This window comes from Leptonychotes weddellii, chromosome 4, assembly GCF_054177405.1.
Source record: "Leptonychotes weddellii isolate Sample4059 chromosome 4, ASM5417740v2, whole genome shotgun sequence".
NCBI classification, from domain to species: Eukaryota; Metazoa; Chordata; class Mammalia; order Carnivora; family Phocidae; genus Leptonychotes; species Leptonychotes weddellii.
In genome coordinates, this window is record NC_138372.1 from 15,716,544 (window position 1) to 15,741,050 (window position 24,507).

General features: G+C 40.6%; 3 protein-coding genes and 1 pseudogene across 3 annotated transcripts in view; 2 read left to right on the top strand and 2 right to left on the bottom strand.

Moving 5' to 3' along the window:
• Window positions 1-24,507, bottom strand: part of LUZP1 (leucine zipper protein 1) — a 243,265-nt gene that overhangs the window by 67,653 nt on the left and 151,105 nt on the right. The gene's annotated exons all lie outside the window — the stretch shown is intronic.
• Window positions 1,598-4,907, bottom strand: TEX46 (testis expressed 46). Its single transcript, XM_006737587.2, has 2 exons — window positions 4,342-4,907; window positions 1,598-1,928 (listed from the first exon to the last, which is right to left on the bottom strand). The coding sequence occupies exons 1-2, from the start codon at window positions 4,531-4,533 to the stop codon at window positions 1,731-1,733; spliced, it is 390 nt and encodes a 129-aa protein (XP_006737650.1). The 5' UTR covers window positions 4,534-4,907; the 3' UTR covers window positions 1,598-1,730.
• On the top strand, window positions 5,126-6,347 carry LOC115942462 (ubiquitin-ribosomal protein eS31 fusion protein pseudogene; annotated as a pseudogene).
• Window positions 9,282-24,507, top strand: part of KDM1A (lysine demethylase 1A) — a gene marked incomplete at its 3' end in the record, with an annotated part of 59,796 nt that continues 44,570 nt past the window's right edge. The window contains exons 1-2 of the mRNA XM_006737573.3: window positions 9,282-9,781; window positions 17,530-17,695. Coding sequence (XP_006737636.2) covers window positions 9,431-9,781; window positions 17,530-17,695 — 517 coding nt within the window. The remainder of the gene's footprint in view (window positions 9,782-17,529; window positions 17,696-24,507) is intronic.

A 24,507-nucleotide genomic window follows, 5' to 3' on the forward strand; every position in this document is an offset into this window, starting at 1 on the left:
AAAAAAAAAATAGGGTATAGGGGAGTTATCGTAAAAGGAGGGCACGGAGAAGATGTCAGGACACATAAGACTGTGATCAACAATCAGAGGTGCTATTATGAAGCACTGACTGACTATATACCAGCCCCAGTGCTGGGTGCCGTGGGGGTGGGCAGTAGACAGATGAACAAGATGCCGTGCTTGCAGGGTTTATAGGGTTTATAATCTAGTTGGAGGATTGGGAGGGAATATAGAAATGTGTGCAAATCAAATCCCAGCGGATCGTGATACATTCCACTGCCGAACTGAAGATAAAATGCCGGGAGCACACCAAGGACAGAGACTATTCCCAGGTGGGTTAGGGAAGCGTTCTGGAGGTGTAGTTTCGGAAGGACTAAAGAAGTGTAATAGTACAAGGGGGAAGACAAGGGATTCCAGGGGAAGAAACCACAGGAGCAAAGATGTGGGTGCATTTGGGGGATGACCAGCCATCTGGTTTGATTAGAGATGATTTTAGGTGGGGCCCAACAAGGCACTAAGCCACGCCGGATCCCACGGCAAGGTAGTGGTTTCCTTCTAGTTCTCCTTATGGAGAAAAACCTTAGTTTGGTGCTAGCAAATCTCTCAAACACTAATACTTACTAATTTCTCTTTTTAACCCCAAATTCCCAGGCTCAGACACTTCCAGTGGGCAACCAAGCTCTGGTTGGAACTTCAGTAACATTGTTGTGTCTCCACTTGTCTTCTTCTTCTTTTCTTAAATTTTTTTTGACAGTTTCTACTTCAGCCAGATGATACAGCTTTTTAGTGTACAGTTAATTATTTTTATTATGACTTTCTTTCACAGATACATTTATTTAAGGAAACAAGTCAGTTTAAAGGGACAACATTAAGGGGCGCCTGGTGGCTCAGTCGTTAAGCGTCTGCCTTTGGCTCAGGTCATGATCCCAGGGTCCTGGGATCGAGCCCCACATCGAGCTCCCTGCTCCACAGGAGGCCTGCTTCTCCCTCTCCCACTCCCCCTGCTTGTGTTCCCTCTCTCGCTGTGTCTCTCTCTGTCGAATAAATAAATAAAATCTTTTAAAAAATATTTAAAAAAAATAAAATATTAACTCACTGTCATTTACAAAATAAAAGGGACAATATTGAGCTAAAAATATTCAGGTGGCTCATGGCTCTGGCAAAAATCACAAAGGGGATACCCGATGACTGGTGTTTGGGATACTCCTGGCACAAGGTATAAAGCACATGAGGGAGAGTAAGGGGCGGAAAACAAGCCTGGAAAAGGGGTCAGATCATGGAGGGGCTAAACACCATGGTAAGGAGTGTGACCTTTATTCCATCAACCACAGTGAGGCGTAGTTTCAAGAAGAGGCAGTGAACTTGCCCACTTGGCAGAGCTTGGCTCTGGCCTCTGAGCAGAGGGAAAGGGGAAGACTGGGAGCTGGGGCAGCTCAGGGGAGGCCATTGTAAGACTCAAGGTGAACAGGTAGAGGGTTCTGGACTAGGGTTAAGGTGGACAACTGAAAGAGAGGAGGAGCCAGGTTTTGGCGGCCCCTCAGGCTGTTCTTAGAGCACTACGTGGCTGACGGGGTGAGTACAGATTTCTTTCCCAAAGGCGATTGGCCTTTCAGCCTCCAATCCTGCTCTCTAGTGTGATTTACTAAGAAAATTCAATAGTCTCTGACTGGGTTTTACTGAGGAAAGGTAACATCCAAAGAGGCCAGCCCACCCCAGTCTCTCTGACCTCATTAGGGGGAGTTAGAAGTACAGTCAGAGATGATGGAGAAAACTGAATCATGTCTCCTTATTCTGTGTTTCCTCATGGGAAAAGTCCGCTGCCGGCTTGACCTCTTGCGGTGACTCATTCTATTCCATACAATGAACATCTGATTTTCTAAGACCTTCAGCTTCATTTCACTGAACATAAGCCGTTCAAGGACCTTGTCCTGGAGGGCAAAGCAGGCGTGCAGTCTCTCGATTTCTTTCGTGTTCAAGACGTAGCTGTTGGGTTTGGCTTCAGGAGGCTTTGGTTTGTCTGCCTCTTCCTAGACCCCCCCACCCCAAAAAAGGAAACATTAATTAATAGTGATTTATACACATCCCGTTAATCAATCCTCACAACCAGCCTGCAAGAAGAGCATCTTTGCCACATCTTGTGAATGAGAGAGTTGGGGTCCAGTGAGGAAAGGCCCTCTTCTCAGTTTGGGAACCCCTAAACTCCTAGGACCCATACTTGTCTTTGGTTCCTAGGAATAAATGAAATGGCCTGCTCATCTGCACTCCCAGGGGACATAAAGCACTTAACCCAGATAGATCTGTCTCCGGAGCATGTGTTTCTCTCAGTGTGCCCGAGACTGTTTTCAGGCCTCATAAAATCACCACCTGCCAAGTTTCCTGTGGTCTCATGACACACTCTGATCTCTATAATCCTCATCTGCCTCTATGCAATTAATAATACTTAATTTTTTTTTTCTTTTTGGAGTCAGCTACAAATTCCTCATCCTTAAAACCATTTTAAATATTTCAGACATGCAGGGGCACCTGGGTGGCTTAGTCGGTTAAGTGTCTGCCTTCGGCTCAGGACATGATCCCAGGGTCCTGGGATCGAGCCCCGGCTTTGGGCTCCCGGCTCATCAGGGAGTCTGCTTCTCCCGCTCTCCCTCTGTCTCTGCCCCTTCCCGTGCTTGTGCTCTCTCTCTCTCTCAAATAAATAAATAAATGAAATCTTTAAAAAATATGTTTCAGACATGCAAAAATAAAAGTGAATATTACAGCAAATACCCATGTTCCCATACCAGCATGAGAAATAAAATATGACAAATATAACTGGAGTCCCCTGTGGGTCCCTCTCATAGAGTTCCCTCCCTCTCTGAACCTCATCTCAACTGCAATCCTGAATTCAGAATTTATTTTTTCCATATATTTCTTTACACCAGTGGTTCTCAATGGGAGGCTATTTTGCCTTCCCCAATGGACATTCGGCAATGTCTGGAGACATTGTTGGTTGTCACAAAAGGGAGGCGAGAGGTGCTCTTGGCATCTGTGGATAGAAGCTAAGGATGCTGCTAACCATCCTACAGCACACAGGACAGGCCCTCACGATTAAGAATTATCCCACTCAAAATATCAAACAGGCAGAGGTTGAGAGATCCAACCTTAATACATTTTCACTACAGTCACAAACAAGACAAGGTATTGTTTCATGTGTGGTTTTTTTTTTAACTTTACATAAAAGATGTCATAATCTGGGTACATTTCTGCTGTCTTCATTATGCCATTCTAGAGATGTGTCTGTGTTCCACAGGTATCTTTTGTTCATCCATTTAAAATTTTTCCACCTTCAAGTAGTTGTTACTGTTGCCAAACCATGTTGACATCAAACATGAAGCAGGAGAGTCTGGGATGGTACCTATTTTTTTTTTTTTAAACAAGTTTTCTCTCTTTTTTTCTTTTTACTGAAGTATAATTAGTATACAGTGTTATATTAGTCTCGGATATGCAACACAGTGATTCTATGATTGTCTACATTTTTCAGTGCTCATCCAGATAAGTGTACTCTTTTTTTTTAAGATTTTTTTTTTTTTTTAAAGATTTTACTTCTTTAGTTGACAGAGAGAGAGATAGCGAGAGCAGGAACACAAGCAGGGGGAGTGGGAGAGGGAGAAGCAGGCTTCCCGTGGAATAGGGAGCCCGATGCGGGGCTCGATCCCAGGACCCTGGGATCATGACTTGAGCCGAAGGCAGATGCTTAACGACTGAACCACCCAGGCGCCCCAGTTAAGTGTACTCTTTTTTTTTTTTTTTAAATATTGACTCTTTTTTTTTTTTTTAAAGATTTTATTTATGTATTTGAGAGAGAGAGAATGAGAGAGAGCGAGTACATGAGAGGGGGGAGGGTCAGAGGGAGAAGCAGACTCCTCGCCGAGCAGGGAGCCCGATGCGGGACTCGATCCAGGGAGTCCAGGATCATGACCTGAGCCGAAGGCAGTCGCTTAACCAACTGAGCCACCCAGGCGCCCCAGTTAAGTGTACTCTTAATCGCCTTTATCTGTTTCACTCCTTCCCCACCTACCTCCCCTCTGGCAACCACCAGTTTGTTCTCTGTGGGTTTTTTTGTTTTTGTTTTTGTTTTTGTCTAGGGATGGTCCCTGTTTTCCAGCCCAGGCAACTGAAGCCTTGTGAAGGAAGTGCTTTGTCCTCCATCATCCAAGTGGGAGTTATAGAACAAGGGCTTAGACTAGAGCTGTGGATTTTTCAGTCTTGCCCCATTATCCTGACATCTTCCCTGGTCCCCATACCCCCAGTCAAGCTGTAAATATCCCATCATCCTTAGCTGAAGCTAAGGCCCCTCTTGCTCACCTGCGGGGGTTCTGGGGGGGTGGGCTTGAATTCATGCTTGACCAGCCAGTTGCTAAGCAACAGCAGAAGGAATAGGAACCCAAACAAGGCTGGCTTATAGCTGATCAACCAAGCCACCAATGCTCCTATGGTGCCCGAGGAAGCAAGTATCCCATGGAGATTCCTAAAAAGAGACATAAGTTCCCCCAGCATTATGGCTTGGAGGCACCCAGGCCCCAAGACCCTGCGTTGGTGACCCCTCTAGGACAGTTGCCCGCCATGACAGGAGCCATGGCCGCCCCCTCCTCCGAGTCATAACCAGCCACCCTCTCCCAGCTGTCGCATAACAATATTAACTACTCCTGTCTTGAGCAGCCACTATGTGCCAGACTTTGACAGGCAGTTTGTAAGCAACATATCATGATGTCCTCACAACAGCCAGGTGATGTCGGCCTTAGTGATACCTCATTTATTCAACAGTACTTCCAGGCCTAGCCACTGGGAATAAAATGGCCAGCAGCATAGAGCCCCTACCCTCATGGTGAGGGAGACTGCAAAGAAAAGTTACCCAAGATCTGGAAATAAGGCAAAGAGATTCCTCTGAGCTTGTTTACACAGTCATATCAGAATATTGTCCGGCTGGTCCACCTGCTGGTCATCTGCTGCTTTAGGGGAAGGTAACTTTGACAATACTGTTTAATATTGATTAGGGTCCTGACTCTGTAAAGTCAGATGTTAACTTTTTAAAAGTTGGATAAGTTGCTCCAGCAATTACACTTCTGGGTATATATCCAAAATAAATGAAAACTGGGTCTTTTTTTTTTTTTAAGATTTTATTTATTTATTTGACAGAGAGTGAGAGATCACAAGCAGGGGAAGTGGGAGAGGGAGAAGCAGTCTCCCCACTGAGCATGGAGCCTGATGCGGGGCTTGATCCCAGGACCCTGGGATCATGACCTGAGCTGAAGGCAGACGCTTAACCGACTGAGCCACCCAGGCGCCCCTGAAAGCTGGGTCTTAAAGAGCTATTTGTACACCCATGTTCATAGCAACATTATTCACAATAGCTAGAAGGTGGAAGCAAACCCAAAATCCAACAACAGATGAATGGATAAACAAAATGCTGTATACACATACAATGGAATTGTTCAGCCTTAAAAAAGGAAGGAAATTCAGAAACCCCCGAGGGCTGTTGCCGCGTTCTCCTTTCCCACCAACCATAAGACGTGAAACTGCTGCCAAGATGCAGATTTTCATGAAAACCCTTCTGGGAAAGACCATCACTCTTTGAGGGTTGAACCCTCAAATACAATAGAAAATGTAAAAGCCGAGACCCAGGATCAGGAAGGAATTCCTCCCGATCGGCAGAGACTGATCTTCACTGGCAAGCAACTGGAAGGTGGACATACTTTGTCTGACTACAACATTCAAAAGGAGTCTACTCTTCATCTCGTGTTGAGACTTCCTGGTGGTGCTAAGAAAAGGCAGAAGTTTTACGCCACTCCCAGGAAGAATAAGCATAAGAGAAAGAAGGTTAAGCTTGACATCCTGAAATACTCTCTCTAAGGTGGATGAGAAGGGCAACATCAGTCACTTTCAAACAAATGTGGCGCTGGTTCTTATGACTAGCCACTTTAACAGATGCTGCTGTGGCAAATGTCTGACTTACCGCTTCGACAGACCAGGGTACAAGTGATTGTATACGGATTGATACAAGACATGAACTAACATTACAAAAAAAAAAAAAAGAGGAAGGAAATTCTGACATACGCTACAACATGGGTAAACTTTGAGGTGATTATGCTCAGTGAAAGAAGCCAGTCCCCAAAACACAAAAGTCATCTGATTCCACTTATATAAGATACCCAGAGTAGTTAAATTTATACAGACAAAGTAGCATGGTGGTTGCCAGGAGCTAGGAGGCAGGGAGAAATGACAAGTTGTGGTTTAATGGGCATGGAATTTTATAAGATGAAGAGAGTTCTGGAGACTGTACAACCATGAGCATATAATTAACCCTAGTGAACTGTACACTTAAAAATGGTTAAGGTGAGGGGCGCCTGGGTGGCTCAGTTGGTTAAGCGACTGCCTTCGGCTCGGGTCATGATCCTGGAGTCCCGGGATCGAGTCCCGCATCGGGCTCCCTGCTCGGCAGGGAGTCTGCTTCTCCCTCTGACCCTCCTCCCTCTCATGCTCTCTGTCTCTCATTCTCTCTGTCTCAAATAAATAAATAAAATCTTTAAAAAAAAAATAAAAATAAATGGTTAAGGTGATAAATTTTATGTTATGTTTTTTACTACAATTTTTAACAATTAAATTAGTTATTTCCAGGGCGCCTGGGTGGCTCAGATGGTTAAGCGTCTGCCTTCGGCTCAGGTCATGATCTCAGGGTCCTGGGATCGAGTCCCGCATCGGGCTCCCTGCTCCTTGGGAGCCTGCTTCTCCCTCTGCCTCTCTCTCTCTGTCTCTAATGAATGAATAAATAAATAAAATCTTTAAAAAAAAAAATTAGTTATTTCCAGGAAAAAAATGGGTAAGTTGCAAATGATTTTTTTTTCCAAATAGAAGCAAGTTAGTTGTGTCTGATAGAAAAGATAACCTCAAAGTCTACAGTTTTATGGACTTGGAAGACATTAAAACCATTTGTTTCTTATTTAACTTTGCAATTTTATTCCAGCATTCTCTTTTCCACTGACTAGTGACTATATATCATATATATATATGTTTTCCTTTGAACCAGCATTGTCATCTTACTGGTTCTCTAATGAATTAAATAAATCTTTGACATATGCTCACTATTTTGTATGGGAGTTCTTCATGTTCAATTGTCTATTTTAATGGCTATGTCTAATATATCCAATTAGTGGCTACTTGTTGGGCCTTTAGGTTAATTCTTCTTTATTGCTATTATATATAAGTTGAGGTAAACAGTATTAAAGTTAAATCTCTGTACACATGCTTAAACAGTTTCCTAGAATGTCCTCTGGAAAGTGGAATTGCTGGATTAAAGGATATACATATTTTAAAAATCTAATTTTAAGTTTACTCAAATTATTAAATGTGCAAACCAGTCAGAACTAAAGAGTTTAAAACAAGCAATCTTCGATCTATCTCCCCCTTTCCATCCTCAAGTTATATGACTCAGACAACTCGTTCCAACTTTTTAACTGTTTCTTCTGGTATGTATCTTGATATATCTAAATTGTATGCTTGTACTGTTATTTCTTGATTTCTCAATTTTGACATTCTATATTATCTTTTTATGATGGAAGATGAGGATTTAGCTCCCATGCAGAATCTCCCCCATTCCCATTTCGTCCCTGCTTCTGTAAACCCCTCTCATTCCTCTCCTCCACACACTTTCTCTTTCTTCCATTCTCTCAATATAATTCTATCCCTTTGGTTAAAACAACATTAATGCTTATGTTACTATGGCTATGTCAATGTAGTTCATAGCTGAACCGTATGTGGAACTACAATTACACTTTTTTTTTTGTACATCTTCTAAATTTCCTGGACTTAATTGTCTCCTTTTTCCCGTTTGCCTAGGTTAAAAAAAAAAATTCAACTTCATTGAAGTACAACTGACATAAAGTAAAATATGAAAATATTTTACGTGTATGGCACAGTGAGTTTTGACTAACGTGTACACCACCCAATCAAGATAAAAAAACATTTCCATCAACCCCAGCAAATTCCCTCCTGCTGTTTTGCAGTCAACTCTCACCTTCATCCCAAGTGATCACTGATTGGATTTGATCATTAGAGATTAGTTTTACCAGTTCTTTAAACTTCATGTAAGTGGGATAATTTTTTGCAAAATTACAGTTTGAAGGGTGCCTGGGTGGCTTAGTCAGGAGAGCATGCAACTTTTTTTTTTTTTTTTAAGATTTTATTTATTTATTTGGCAGAGAGAGACAAAGTAAGAGAAGGAACGCAAGCAGGAGGAGTGGGAGAGGGAGAAGCAGGCTTTCCGCTGAGCAGGGAGCCCAATGCGGGGCTTGATCCCAGGACGCTGGGATCATGACCTTAGCCAAAGGCAGACGCTTAAGGACTGAGCCACCCAGGCGCCTCCAAGAGCATGCGACTTTTGAGTTCGACCCCACATTGGGTGTAGAGATTACTTTAAAAAAAAATTTTTTTTTTTTTAAAGAAAGAAAATTATAGTCTGAAGAGAGAGAGACATATAAAAAAGCAATTATATTTGTGTGTAATGAGTAGAAACAAGCTTGAAGAAACACAAGCTGTTCCAGTGTTGGGTCACTAAAGGAGTCCTGGAGGAATTTAAAAAATAAACCACCACCACCATCTGCAGCACTAGAAAGAATTAACCTGGAGTAAAAAGAGGTGTTATGTATGGAAGACATAGGGAGTGGGAGGAGGTGTGAGTGAGGGAGTGCTAATAGGGAGTCCAGACATAAGGAAGAACAGGAACACCGCCCTGGAGGCAACAGCAATCCAGTTTGGACTCAAACCTGTATTTCCTAACTTCTGTCCATTTTATTACCACGAAACTCATTTGCTCTCCGAGATTTCCCCAGTCCAAGCAGGACAGTTATGATACAAAATGATTTCCCAGTTATGGTTCAATGTTTTCCCCCTCACTAAACTGTAAGCTCTTTGAAAGCAAAAACTTCATAATTAAACCCTCGTCACGTAGTAAGAATTAATAAATATTGGTTGAACTGACGAATGAGTAGATAAATGAATGAATGAATGAAAGAACGAACGAATGAATTCATGGGTGTATGCAAGTCCCTGGAGGAAATGGTCGCCTTCGGAGGTGCAGTATGGCCCAGAAGCCTTAGGACCGGGAAGGCGCTGGGGCCCACTTCAAAGGCCAAGACGACGCTCTAGGAAAGCACTGTGCTCCGTGCGGTGGTGTCGCTCTAGCCGCGAGGACGCCGCTCTATGGCAGCCGGGAAGGCGGGGCGGTGGGGTACCGGGGCCTTTTTGTCCGGACGCGGCGGGAGCGCGCTCAGCGCGTGCGTACACGGCGGCGTTTGGCAGCGAGCTACCACTGTGAAGTGAGGCGAGGCGAGGCGGCTCCGAACCCACGGACCGACAGACCGAGCGGCCCCTTCGGCCGTCGGCGGCCAGGCGGCCAGAGATGTTGTCTGGGAAGAAGGCCGCGGCGGCCGCGGCGGCAGCAGCAGCGGCGGCGGCGGGGACTGAGGCCGGCCCCGGGGCAGCGGGCGGCGCAGAGAACGGCTCCGAGGTGGCCGCGCCGCCCGCGGGCCTGTCAGGCCCTGCCGAGGCCGGGCCGGGGGTGGCTGGGGAGCGCACTCCCCGCAAGAAAGAGCCTCCGCGGGCCTCGCCCCCCGGGGGACTGGCCGAGCCGCCGGGGTCCGCCGGGCCTCAAGCCGGGCCTACGGTCGTTCCTGGATCTGCGACCCCCATGGAAACGGGAATCGCGGAGACTCCGGAGGGGCGACGGACCAGCCGGCGCAAGCGAGCGAAGGTGAGGCGCGACCCCCTCCCGCACGCCTTAGACCCCGGTGCCCGGCTCCCTCGAGGTTGTCCAGCCCCCGGCCACCCCCGCCTCCCCAGCCCGTCGGGTGCCCACCGCACCTCCCCATCAGCTGGGTGGGTGGGGTGAGGGAGGGGAAGGGCTTCGCGCGGGTTGAATGCGCTCTTTGTGCCGGGACCCGACCGTCTCGGGAAAGGGGGATTGATGGGAGGGGTGGTTGACTCCTTACATCTGTACACCTTTTCTTTTCTCTACTGGGAGATATGGCTCTCTGACGTGGAGTTCTGGCTGGCGTTGTTGGAGACAGGCATGGCTTGTTTGTCCGCAGATGTGTCTGGAGAGGGGCCCTGGGCAGTGTTTAAGGAGTTTCAGCTGGGCGCGCCTTGAGGCTGTAGGGTAATGCTAAAGAAATGGTCTTAGCCAGGGAGACGGAAAAGAACGGTTGTTTTTTTTTTTGTTGTTGTTTTTAGGCCTGCTGTGCGCTAGTTTTCCTTTTATTCTCTCAACGATCTTTTGACGTAGATTTTTACAGATGAGGAAGCTGATAAAGAGGGCTAATATCAACTAGTCAAGGTGCAAAATATATGGGAAGAAAAAGGCTTGTCACCCGAACAGTATGTACAGACAACAGCTGCCTCACATCTCTGGGTGCCAGATGCTGTGTTCAGGGCGTCACTAATGTTTTATTTTTGCTGAATACCAATGGGCAGGTATTGTTAGCCCCGTTTTAAGAAATGAGTAAGCAGAGGCACACAGTTGAAGCAACTTGCCCAGGGTCACGACACAACTGAGTTAAGTGGTGGAACTGGAATCTACGCTTATGTTGTGATAAGGTATCTTCAGCCTCAGACAAAGGACCACATGGAACACCAACTGTGCAGGGCACTAAGGCAGTACTGGGGCACAGACTTTTTAGACTTGGGTGTTTTCTGGAGATTCATACTTTTAAAATATTTAAAATCATGCAGTTCATATAGCTTACGCATATAACAAGTTTTCTATCTGTATATAATTTTTAAATGGATATGCCAAGTCTGTGTGTGAAGAGCTTCTTGAGATGAGTATTACCCAGACTGAGCCCTCAGATTCAACTGTCCACTTGAGAGATCTCCAAGAATAAAAACCGTGTGCTAAAAAGAGGAAAGGCTTTTGGGGGCTTTTACCAAAGCATGGTTTAGAAAAGACACAGGTTGGAGACTCCCAGCTCTCAGAAATGAAATAGAGGGCAGAAGCCCAAGGGTTTTTATTTTACTATTTTAATAGAAAGTATGGCCAGAAACCATGTGATAAGATATTTCTTAAAAACAGGTTTATTGAGATAAATCACTTGATAAAATTTACCATTTTTAAGTGGTACAGTTGAGTGGTTTTTAGCATATATTCACAAAGTCTTAAAACCACCACCATAGTGCATTTTGGGACATTTTCACCACTCTCAAAAGACACCTGTACCATTGGCAATCATCCCCATTCTCCCCAACCCCCACCCCGACCAACCACTGATTTACTTTCTGTCTGTATGAATTTGCCTACATCTTATATAAACGGAATCAGAGAATATGTGGCCTCTGTGTCTTGCTTTAGTATGTTTTCAAGGTTCATCCATGTTGTAGTATTTCCATTTGGTATTTGACGACTCTGTGGCATAATAATGGCCCATTATATGGATATACCACATTTTGTTTATCCATTCATCATTTTGTTGGACATTTGGGTTTCCTCTTTTTGCTAGTTATGAATAATGCTGCTGTGAACATTTGTGTACAGTTTTTGTGTGAACATAGGTTTTCAGTTCTCTTGGGTATATACTAGGAGTGGAATCACTAAGTCATGTTATCTCTGTTTTTTTGTTTTTGTTTCACTTATTTAAATTCAGTTAACATATAGTGTATGATTAGTTTCAGATGTAGAGTTCAGTAATTCATCAGTTGCATGTAACACCCAGTGCTCATTACATCATGTGCCCATCACCCGGTTATCCCATCCCCCCCCCTTTTTAAAAAGTTTATTTGTTTAATTTGAGAGAGAGAGAGCATGGGGGGGGGGGCAGAGGGAGAGGGATAAGTAGACTCCCTGTTGAGCAGGGAGCCTGACACAGCACTCGATCCCAGGACCCTGGGATCATGACCTGAGCCCAAGGTAGATGCTTAACTGACTAAGCCACCCAGGCACCCCAGTGTTTTACTTTTTGAGGAATTGCCACTTTTCCACATTAGCTACACCATTTTACATTTCCATTAGCAATATATAAGGTTTCCAATTTCTCCATATCCTTGTCTTGATACTGTCTTTTTATTATAGCCATCCTAGTGATGTGAAATGGTGTCTCATTATGGTTTTGATATGCATTTCCCTAATGACTGATGATATTGAACATCTTTTCTTATGCTTATTGGTCATTAGTTGTATATCTTCTTTGATGAAATGTCTGTTCACATCCTTGGCTTCTTTTTAAATTGGGTTGTATTTTTATTGTTGAATAGAATTCTTTATATATGGTGATTATTAAAGTTTTTAATTTTAATGTCCGATTTATCTATTTTTCTTTTGTTCCTTTTGCTTCTGGGGTTATATCCAAGAAACCATTGCCTAATCCCATGTCAGGAAGATTTACTTTCATGTTTTCTCCTAGGAGTTTAGCTTTAGCTCTTGAATTTGGATCTATGATTATTTTGGAGTTAATTTTTGTATATGGTATGAAGTAGGAGTTCAATTTCATTCTTTTTCATGTGGATATCCACTTGTCCCAGCACATTTTATTGAAGACTATTGTCTCCCCCTTTGAATGGTTGGCACCCTCGTTTATTGCCCATAAATGTAAAGGTTTATTTCTGGACTGTCATTTCTGTCCCATTGATCTGTATTTTTTGTTCTTAAGCCAGTACCACACTGTCCTGATTACTGTGACTTTGTGTAATAAGTTTTGAAATCAGGAAGTTTGATTTCTTCAACTTTGCTCTTTTTCAAGACTGTTTTGGATATTCTGTGACCCTTGTATTTCCACATGAATTTTAGAATCAACTTATCAGTTTCTGCAAAAAGGCAACTGATATTCTGATTGGGATTGCCTTGAATCTGTAGATCAATTTGGGACGTACCGTAAGATTTCTGTCTTTGTAATTATCTTGTGTTTATTCTAATTCCTGCTACACTATTTTTCTATTGTGATTAACTCAAACTCTAAAGAGAAAAGTGGGCTACCTGTTTATTTGAGGGAGCAACTAGGAAATAAGGAACTAGGGAAACTGACCTATTCCTGGCCAGTCTTGGGAGCCAGAGGAAACAGACCTCAAGGGATAGAGTATCTATTAAAGGAAGAAAAGCAAGCTGAGTCCAGTATAGACTGGCCTTGCTTCAAGAGTTCTGAGGTATATGCAGGGGGGGTATATCTGTATCTAGAACTATAGATTCAATAGGAGACATAGATACAGATGTTATATATATAGTTATGTAACTAAAACAAGGTTCAGGGTATTGGAAGGGGTCCATGCAATTGGGAGGTCCCTAAAGCTTAAGTTTCATAAGTTTCAGAATAAAATCACCTCTGAGTGTGTATGCTAACATTATGGCAAAATATTTAAGGTTTGGAATTGTTACGTTGGGTTGGGACTTCAGGACTGGTGGCCTTCAACTGGGCCTTGAAAAAGCGCAGAATTTAGGACGCCTGGGTGGCTCAGTTGGTTAAGCGACTGCCTTCGGCTCAGGTCATGATCCTGGAATCCCTGGATCGAGTCCTGCATCGGGCTCCCTGCTCGGCAGGGAGTCTGTTTCTCCCTCTGACCCTCCCCCCCCCTCATTCTCTCTCTCTCAAATAAATAAATAAAATCTTTAAAAAAAAAAAAAGAAAAAGCGCAGAATTTAGAAAAGTATTCTGGAAAAGCTGTTAATTTTTCTCCCTATGATTCATTTTCCTCAGGAAAATAAACCCTACTTTGTAAGGTTTTTAGGTTTAGATATAATGTAAACAAAACGCTTACTGCAGTGTCTGGCTTAGAGTACAGTGCCCAGTAATTAAGTACTACCAGCGGAGAAAGGAAGTGAAACATGCTTGGTATATTATGTGGCGGTTTGAGAAGCAACAGGGAGTCCAGAGTGGACACTTGAACATTGGGAACAATGGGCAAATGAATTTAAATGAAAATGGCGTTTTTCTAGGAGCAAGATAAATTGGACGGAACCAGTAGTGTTTGGATTGTAGAGTCATGTCCAGGTTATAGAGAGAGCCAAACACTGGGTCTGTGCTATTCAGTATGGTAGCCACTAGCCCATGTTACTAGTACGACTGAGGAAACTTGAGTTTTTACTTTTAAACTTAAAGAGCCACATGGTAAGTGCTCAATACCCACATGTGACTACTGCTGCCATATTCGAAGCACAGATGCAGAACATTGCCGTTATCACAGAAAATGGTATCGGACAGTACTGCACTAGACTGAGAAGTGCAGACCTTAAGTGCTATGACAATTCGGAGAAAGGAAAGACATATTTGCAAGTTTGGAATAGTTAGGAAATAATTTGCAGAAGGGATGAGCCTTGAATTCTGGCATCGGATTAACAGAAAAGGGTGGAAGTAGCTTTTAGGGAGTTTAGGGATCTGTACAACAACATTGAGGATTTTTTGACTAGTGTGTTAGAAGATGGCTAAAGGTAAGTACAGCTGGTTAGAGCCAAAAAGTTTATATGCTGGTTTGAAAAATTTGGCATTCACCTTTAAAACTATTTAAAAATATTACGTATTTGGAAAATCAGTCTGGCAGTTGTGTCCTAGGTGACTTAAAAGGAAGAAAGATTAAAACAAAAAGACTGGAGCTTTAAGATGACTGGAAAGTGAATGAAGCATTGTAGCAAGGGTGAAGAAGAGAAGGGAGAGACTAGAGGTGTAAATTTCAGAGTCACCTGTGTAAAGGTAAGAATAATTACCTTACTGACTTATATCTGCCTATTGGACGTCTTTATGTCCTTGGTTGTAAGTAGTTGTAGAACCTCCAAAGTCTCAGGATTTTACTTAGGGATGAGAAATTCCCAGTACTTTGTGTTTAGAGTATCTATTCCTTTTTTCAGGGGAATAGTTTTTTTTAATTTTTTAAAGTGTGTATGATTCTTTCAGATGGTTTAACTTTTTATTAAGTAGAGAAACTTTTTTTTTTACAAAATAAAACTTTATGCAAAATCCCAAAATAAAGTAGTATTTGCCTGTTTTATATTAAGAAGTTTAAATTAATAGTTGCGGTGTTATATTGGTCTCAGAATCCAGTTTTATTTCTGTGTTTTGTTTATGAAGTATTGTGAAGACCCAGTGCTTGATAAGATCCAGTGATTGATAAGTAGTGCAAATGGTTGTTTTTTTAGCTTGTCTTCTCAGGACACCGTCTTGGTTGAACAGATTGCAGAAGAAATTTCATTCTTACGTCTACCCCAGATTTAGTACCCAAGCAGTACAAGTTCATGTGTTTGTTGGTAGTCTCCAAAGGATTATGGTTTGGTTTAACACATATAAATGTGTATTTAAATGAAATCCTGAAGAATTTTAGGTTCTGTGAAATACAGATATTTTTTTCCCTTGTTGTTTTTAAATACTACCCTTAGATATTTTTGCTCCTACTTCTAGGTGTTTTTCTAATCTCTTTTTTTCCCTGAAAACTAAGAACTCTATTCCTTCTTAGTGGCTACTACTTCATCAAAAGATTGGATTAAACAATGTTAAAAAGAGTGTTTTTGCTGCAGAACTTCTCAGTAACTTTAATGTGCATCGTGATTGTCCTAGAGGGGGCCTGTAAAGAATGCGGTGTTTCCCAGACTTGATCATGGATTCCTTTTGTGGAACATCCTTTGGAAAGAGCTGAATGAACTACTGCAGTAGAAAGGATCTTATATTATTGTTTCAGAATTTGCTCATTGCCCAGTTCCTTGGTAGGCACTTGTTAAATGATTATTGATTAAATGGATGAGATTGATGAACAGAGGATTAAAGGGCTAAATCTTTGGGGTAGGGAGGGGTCAAGCACTATTGAGGGCTAAAAGAAGGGAAACTGCATACTTTAAACATGTATTACATTTTCTGACCCCTCTTCCTTTTTGAAACTTTTCCTCCTTGCTGCTTTTTTGTCTGTTGTCCTGAGGTCTGTTTTTACAGTTTATCTCAGTCAAGTAGGGTGAAGTTTAGTATGCAGATTTCTGGAGGTTTTATTGTAAAGTCTCTCGATTTACCTGAAAAGGACCAATAGTTTGCAACTAGAATTTCAGTTTATTAAGGGCAGGGAAACTCTCATTCATAATTGTTTTCTCCATTGTGGCCATGTACTCAGTGTTCTGTATTTGATAGATGAATACTATTATTCATGTATTAAATAAGAATCTTAGAGCGTGGGTCAGAACTGTTTAATTTATCCTTAATTTTTGTTTCCATTTTCTGACACAATCCATGTTACCTCCCCTAGCCACCCACTCTCCTGCCCGTCTGTGTTCATGTCAAAAGAAAGAAAGAAAGAAAGAAAAATATAAAAGTAGCCAGCCATATGGAGCTATTTCAGAGACATTTCAAAAATTAAGGTAGAGTACACTTGCTGTAATCCACAGGACTATTAATTTCAGAAACCTAATAAATTAGGTACGTTATTTGTGGAAACCATATTGTCTTTGCTCTGTCTCCACATCTAATAAATTTTTATTTCATTCATTTTATCTTTTCATTGAATCTGAAATAGAGAGCTGTTGCTATGGCTTCCTGGAATCTTTTTAGGGTGGGAGTCAACAGTGACAGTTTGCTAGTGTTCTAAGGTTGGTGACTATTCGTAATACCATATTACACATTTTGGCAAACAGGTCCATTATAATCTTCCCTATCTTAAGTTGCTTTACCCCCAATAAGACATTCACCAAGATTGTTTCCTCTTTATACTTAATACCTGGTCTCTCCTTTTATAACCAGAGTGTAAATTAGTAGTAAGACCTGTGGTCTCCCTTTCTGTTTCACTTAATTTGTTGTATTAAGGATTCTTTGCTTTCATCATTCAGCTCTCTTAGGTCATTGGTTATTTTTTAAGCAAAATGTGCTTTTTCATAGTTTCAATTTGGCTGCTGCCATTTGCAGTTTTTATTACCTGCCATTTCTCCCCATTTGGTTTCTGGGATTTTGCTGTTCCACTTTGGAATAGTAGAAGTACAGGCCTGGCCTGCCTGATAGACTTGTTATTCTAGTTGACTATATTTTTATCTCAGGGTTATTTTAGTCTTTGTTGAAACTTCTGGTGTGTGAACATGATGTATACATACATATGAATACATATGCACATACAAACATATATATGCATACACATATTAAAAGAGTTCTTAGGAGTTGTAGAGAGCCTCAGATTCATTGATCTGAATGTCAGTAGTATGATGTAAAATTGATAGATTGGGCTAAATCTGAACTGACACGAGATTGTTTCATGAGAGATTTTAGGGTTTTTGTTTTTAAGTTTATTTATTTAAATAATCTCTACACCCATCATGGGCTACACTCGAACTCATGACCCTGAGATCAGGAGTCACATGCTCTTCCGACTGAGCCAGCCAGGTGCCCCGAGATTTTGTTTTTAATAGCTACCTATTATGAGCTAGCTTGTTCCTTGTTATTTGCTTATTTCCCTAAAAATTTGAATTTAAAAGGCAGTTCACATTCACTGATGGTTCCAAATTGAGTCCCTGGTTTTAGATGTTCACTGTATTTAGCTTTCCCTGGTATAATCTCCATATAGGTAGAGTACAGAGAGATGGATGAAAGCTTGGCCAACCTCTCAGAAGATGAGTATTATTCAGAAGAAGAGAGAAATGCTAAAGCAGAAAAAGAAAAGAAGCTTCCCCCACCACCCCCTCAAGCCCCACCAGAGGAGGAAAATGAAAGTGAGCCTGAAGAACCATCTGGTGAGTTATAGTAACCAACTAGTTTTGTTTTATCTTGGAAATAAGAATAAATGGATTAATTCCTATTCTACAGTGTTATTTATGTCTTTATCTTTGGTTTATACTCGGATATTGGTCATGTGTCTGTAGTGTATTCATGTGTGTGTATGTATGTATATATATGTATATACATACATACACACATGCATACATATACAGTGGTACTGATATTTTGTGTATGTGTCTGTACATGTATAGAAGGAAAGTAAAAAATGGTGATGGAAGGATAGTGGCAGTATAAGGCACTTGGAAATTGGAGAAATAAACAATTCGAGAAAACATACAGAAAGCCAAATCTAAAGACCAAACCCCTCAGATTTATCTCTGATTCAGAATTTGTAGATAGAATGGTTCAGAAATTATTCTGGTTAAATTATGCATTTACCACATGGTTAGATACTTTCTGATAAAACATTCAGAGTGGGGATCAGTTTTGAGAACAGTTTCCTGGTGAACAAATGTAAAAATATGAGGTCAAAAAGAAAACGCCCAAGTGGCCTTTCAAGTGGCCATTCCAAGGAATAGTAGAAGAAAACGCTATGAAGAGATTCTAAACTCAAAGTCTTCCTATGACAGTGGAAAGATTATTGGAGACTAAAGTATTGGTTTCAGAGCTTCAAACATATTTGAAGAATTCTCACTAACATCCCCTCAGACTAAGTCCTACTGAGGATACCCAGACCACATAGGGGTACCTTTCTGGTTTGGAGAGACCAAACAAAAGCAGAATCTTAATTAATTTTTCCTATCTTCTGGCCTTAATAGCATTTCATTAACTCTTCTTGATTTTGAATTTTTACTGAGTTTTTCTCCTTAAAATACTTTTTGTAACTTTAATAGCTCCAGGTCCATTTACCTCTCTAATTCTTTTAGTCCTGCATCTTTTTCTTTTTTTTTTTAAGATTTTATTTATTTATTTGACAGAGACAGCAAAAGAGGGAACACAAGTGGGGGCAGCTGGACAGGGAGAAGCAGGCTCCCCACTGAGCAGGGAGCCTGATGCGGGGCTCCATCCCAGCATGCTGGGATCATGACCTGAGCGGAAGGCAGACACCTAATGACTGAGCCACCCAGGCGCCCCATAGTCCTGCATCTTTTAAAAACAAAATGTCTGTTTCAGATCCCATCTGCTGTATCTTGCATGACTTGCATAGGTACTCAGATACAGACATATTTAATTTGAGAAGTTTTATCTTTTGTTTTAGTATTTTTGGGGGGAGAGGTTCTCCCCTGTGATGTTATATAAATCACCAGATGTTATTTATTTTTTTTTTAAAGGATTATTACTGATGTATCACTTGAGAGAATTACAGGTCAGGTGTTAATTTAAATTCAGATTTACAACTTACCAGATTCTGACCAAAACTCTCAAAAATTAAAATTTATAATTTCATTAATTATAATAAAGTATAATAAAAACATGGTTTGAGAACATTTAAACAAGAGGATTAGATTCTGGGTTCAGTTTATCTCAGGAATCCAGGGTTTTCTAAGAATGGTTTTCCTAAAACTTTCTTAAAATGACTTCTTGGGGGCGCCTGGGTGGCTCAGTCAGTTAAGCAACTGCCTTCGGCTCAGGTCATGATCCTGGAGTCCTTGGATCCAGTCCCGCATCAGGCTCCCTGCTCAGCAGGGAGTCTGCTTCTCCCTCTGACCCTCCCCCCTCTCATGTGCTCTCTCTCTCGCTCTCATTCTCGCTCTCTCGAATAAATAAATAAAATCTTAAAAAAAAAAAAACTATTAAAAAAAATGACTTCTTGGGCAATTATTGGCAGTGATCTGTTACCTCTGGGACTGTTGTGCCTAAGGCAAATGTAGCCTTCTCCATACCTCAAAACACCTCCTCTCTTTTTGTTGATTTTTTTTTCTTTCTAGTCTTTTACATTTAGCTCTAATCCCTTCTTTCTGTCCTTGCCTCCAACTTCTCCCTTGATTCCCTATTCCTTTTTCTTCTGTATTCTTCTGTGATTCTTGCCTTTGTTTTCTTCTACCTTTGCTGTAGACTTACTAATGAGTGAGATACATGGGGATAAGTCTTGATATGTCATAGTTCCAGAGGCTGCTGATTTCTTGGTTCAAGAGCTCTAAGTTTTCTTCAATAGATGATCTGATAGTTTAGATGCTACCTCACCCTCTTTTTGGTGTCTCCAGTGAACAACTGACTTAAGTATATACCAAGTTGATACACACTTTCTTTGTCCTCTGAGCATTTTATTTTATTTTTTAAAGATTTTATTTATTTATTTGACAGAGAGAGACACAGTGAGAGAGGGAACACAAGCAGGGGGAGAGGGAGAAGCAGGCTTCCCGCTGAGCAGGGAGCCCGATGTGGGGCTGGATCCCAGGACCCTGGGATCATGACCTGAGCCGAAGGCAGATGGTTAACGACTGAGCCACTCAGGCGCCCTCCTCTGAGCATTTTAAACCTGATGTTAATATTTTCTTTTTCATGAAAGAGGTTTTTTATTTTGTTTTTGTATGTTTGTTTTTCCATTAATGTCAGGCAGTGTTGCTACAAGAAGTAAATATCTTATTAAAGAGATTTAGGATTTGGGGAACTGTCTTTTTTTTTTTTTTTAAGATTTTATTTATTTATTTGACAGAAAGACAGAGAGAGGGCCCAAGTAGGCAGAGCGGCAGGCAGAGGGAGAGGGAGAAGCAGGCTTCCTGCTGAGCAGGGAGCCCGATGTGGCACTCGATCCCAGGACCCTGGGATCATGACCTGAGCCGAAGGCAGACGCTTAACTGACTGAGCCACCCAGGCACCCTGGGGAACTCTCTTTATGCTGTTATGCTGTAGCTTAATTTTTATCCAGTGGTTTAAATAAGTTATCTTAGTATTTTGGGGGAAAGTTAAAGTTGAAGTTTAGACTATCTTCAGTGCTCAGAGATGTGTTGATAACAGCCAAAACTTACAATATATTATTTGTAATTATGAAAATAAAGTTGTTTTTCCTTTAAAACAACTTGAAATTTAAAAAAAGATTTCCAGGGTGAATTACGGAAGTATTTTCCCCAGAAAAGTAGTGGCAACGTACTGGCCTATATAATTTAGAAATAGATTGGGCCCTAATAGTGAATCATAAAATATTGTCAAGTGAGTTTAAGTGTTTAAAAGCTGTCCAGGGTTTCCAAATCTCTTATCAGAACCAGCTCTTTCACTTGAGTTTTTATTCAAAAATTGAATAGAACCATTGTCATTTGGGTATCTTAAAGTCTTTGAGAGAAGACATGGGTCTCGTTCTTTACCACATATTTTCATCTTAATCATTTTAGGTAATAACGAGAAAATAACTTATTCTTTATAGAAGTATAAAGATATAAAACCTTATATAAGTAAGGTTTGAATACATTTCATTTTTACCAACTTTTAAGTTTGCTTAGAAAATTTTGCTTGGCTTTCCACAATGTTATTCTTAAGAATAAAATATTTTGTTAGCACAAGGTATTCCGAAGTCCATTGAGTCAGAAAATATCACTGGGGAAGATTCCTTTAGGAGAATTCTGAGGGGAGGCCAGAAAGGAAGGTTGGAGCCTTTGTTACCAGGCTAAGGAATTTGAACTCCATATCTGGGAGGATCTGCCTGGGGTAGCACCAAGGTATTTTGTATTTTGAGCGAGAGGCATTGTACCAAAATACATTTTTTGGAAAAATCAATCTGATACGGTCTTTAAAAGTGAACTAAAGGAGTAAAGAGACTGGCTTGGAGAGATGATTTAGGTTGTTTTGATAATCACGTTTAGTGAATTTTGGTCAATGGAAAAATGTTCTCAATATGAAAGTTGAATTTTTATGGTAACAAGATGTTTGGGTTTTTTTGTTTGTTTGGATTTATGTAATTGGGAAGAAGTTCTGTTGTGGCTTAAAAATTATTTTTAGATTTGTCTGTTTTTGGTAATAACTGAATGTGGCCTGTAGTCCTGTGGTAGTCACATGAGTAAATAATGTATTTTTCATACTAAGTATTGCTGCTTATATTTAAAATTAAAATGATTTGTTTTCCTAAACGTTTCCATGTATTTTTACATTTATTGTACACTTCTGAATGTATTTGTTTTAACAAATGATGGGTTTATTTGGTTTCCTAGTATTTCTTCTATCAAGATAAAAGTGTTTTTAAAAGTCATGCCAACTGAGCCTGAAAAGTCTTTTTAATTGAGTGGTTATTAGTAGTGTCACATACTAGTGGAGCATCTGTAAAATAGAGTAAAAATCTTGGTTGGACTTTACTGGTTTAGAATAATACCCCTGTTAAAGTAGCCTTCTGTTAGAGAATTGCTTTTTTTCCTTTCTTGGTTCACTTGTTACCCTGTGTGCCTTTGATTATTCCTCAAAGAGGTTTCACTGTATCAGTGGTTTGCTAGCACTTAGCTTTTTTATTTTCATACAAAAACATAATTTTTCTTCTCACTCCACTGGCTTTCAATAGTTGAACATTTTCAGAAAAATCTTAGTTTCTGAATTTAAATTTTGTATTGCATAGCTGTTTAGGAACTCTGGGAAGATATAATTCATTGGGGTTAGAAGTAGCTTAGTTGTGTAAAGCTTAAGACTTATGGAAACTTGCTTTAAGATAATAAAATGAAATTTGAAATGGGCTATTAAGATGCCTTTCTCAAGATTTCTTCAAGTTAATGAATTTCTCAACAGAGATATCAGAAGTATGTTTAAAAAACACATACATACATATATATATAAAAGCATGTGCATGTGTCTGTACCATTTTTCTAGCCTCAGTGATGTGCTATTTACTGTAATGAAGCTCCATCAAATCATTGGTTAATTTTGTTAGATATGGTTAGCTGATTGATGACAGCTCTGTATTATAATCTATTTTATTGATTCTATTGAATGTAGGAAGAATCACTTCATCTTGTTTATATTCTTTTAAGAATATATAAGAATTCTTATAAGAATGTAAACAAAGGGAAGTACCTACTCTCTGTTGTGCATGGTAATTATGGATGTGTGTATGTGGTATGTGTGTTTGAAAGAGACATAGGCCGTTAAACGAATTACAGAAATCATTGATAGATTGGTATGACAAAAAAAATGGTTTTAATAATTTTGGGGCCCTGTTCATGTAACAGTCATACTGTAGGTTGAAAGAATATTTTTAAAAATCACATGAGAGGAGATGCAACATGAATTAGTAAAAGTACTAAATTATAGAAAATATATAAAATGTGTGTGTATGGGTTGAAGAATTTAAAATGCAATGAAATTTGATCACACATACTTTTTTTTTTTTTTTTAAGATTTTATTTATTTATTTGACAGAGAGAGACACAGCGAGAGAGGGAACACAAGCAGGGGGAGTAGGAGAGGGAGAAGCAGGCCTCCCTGCAGAGCAGGGAGCCCGATGCAGGGCTCGATCCCAGGGTCCCGGGACCACGACCTGAGCCAAAGGCAGACGCTTAACGACTGAGCCACCCAGGCGCCCCCACACATACTATTATAGTGAAAATATTTATGACAAAAGATTGATGATTAAATACTTTATGAATTGCTTATTCAGTATAGCAAAAATCTAAAAGGCAGAATCTTTTGGACTATTCTTTAGAACTTAGTATAATAGGATTTGACCAGAGAAGAGTTGAAGATGGATTTCCTTCCTGAGATTTTATTTATTTATTTGACAGAGAGAGACACAGCGAGAGAGGGAACACAAGCAGGAGGAGTGGGAGAGGGAGAAGCAGGCTTCCCGCAGAGCAGGGAGCCTAATGCGGGGCTCCATCCCATCCCAGGCAGATGCTTAATGACTGAGCCACCCAGGCACCCCTGGATTTCCTTACTTTAAAAGAAAAAAAAAATCAGGGGTCCTAATATTTGTGTAATGGCCCTACATTTTTATAGTTCTTTGTTCTTAGGGCCCTGTGTGAGGCAGTCATACTGATGGTGGTCAGTAAAAGTCCTGGGTTTGGCAGCATGGATAGTTATGGTCAGAGTTCAGTGAATAATTCTGTTTATCGTGCCATAACTATTATCCCAGGCTTTTCTCCCTGATTTCTTTTGCCATGCCTTCAAGTACAGTCAGATAGCAGGAATAGCTTTCAGATTTCATGAGAATGGATTCAGATTACCTCCACGGGGAGGATTATAGAATTCTGTTACACCCCTGTACGCAGCAGGAGACCCTCTTTTGTAGATTTACTAGAAGTTGCTAGAAATTCATTCCTAAGGGAGTTGTTTATAAACATTTTGGCCTGCTAGTGTCAAGTAAGTCCCTGAAATCATTTGAGTTCTCATTATATGAAGTATGGTGCATACATTTAGAAAGCAGACCTAGGATTAATTTTCTTGCCCCCCTCTTTTGTGTACAGTATTATTTCAGGGTTCTGATTTGGAACTGTGTCCCAGAATAATTTACTGGAGAGCTGAGTGTAAAAAGTCACAGGCTGAAAAGGTAATCTAGGTTAATTCAAAATTTTTATATTTTGATAGATAACTGAAAATGGGCCAAGATATATATCACTGTGCAATACATGGTCCCCACTCACAGGTAATTTGTGGCCTAGTACGAATTATAAATGCGTACATAAATCCCATAAGGTGAAATAACTCTTAAATATCACATTTTAGTATAAACATTTGGAGGGACTTAGGGGCAGAAAAAGAGTGGAAGGGAAGTAAGTCTTCCTAAAGTCCTTGGCTAAGTGGAGGAATTTTTTAATTTAATTTTATTTTTTTTTAAAGACTTTATTTACCTATTTATTTGAGAGAGAGAGAGAGAGAAACAGCATGAGAGGGGATAGGGTCAGAGGGAGAAGCA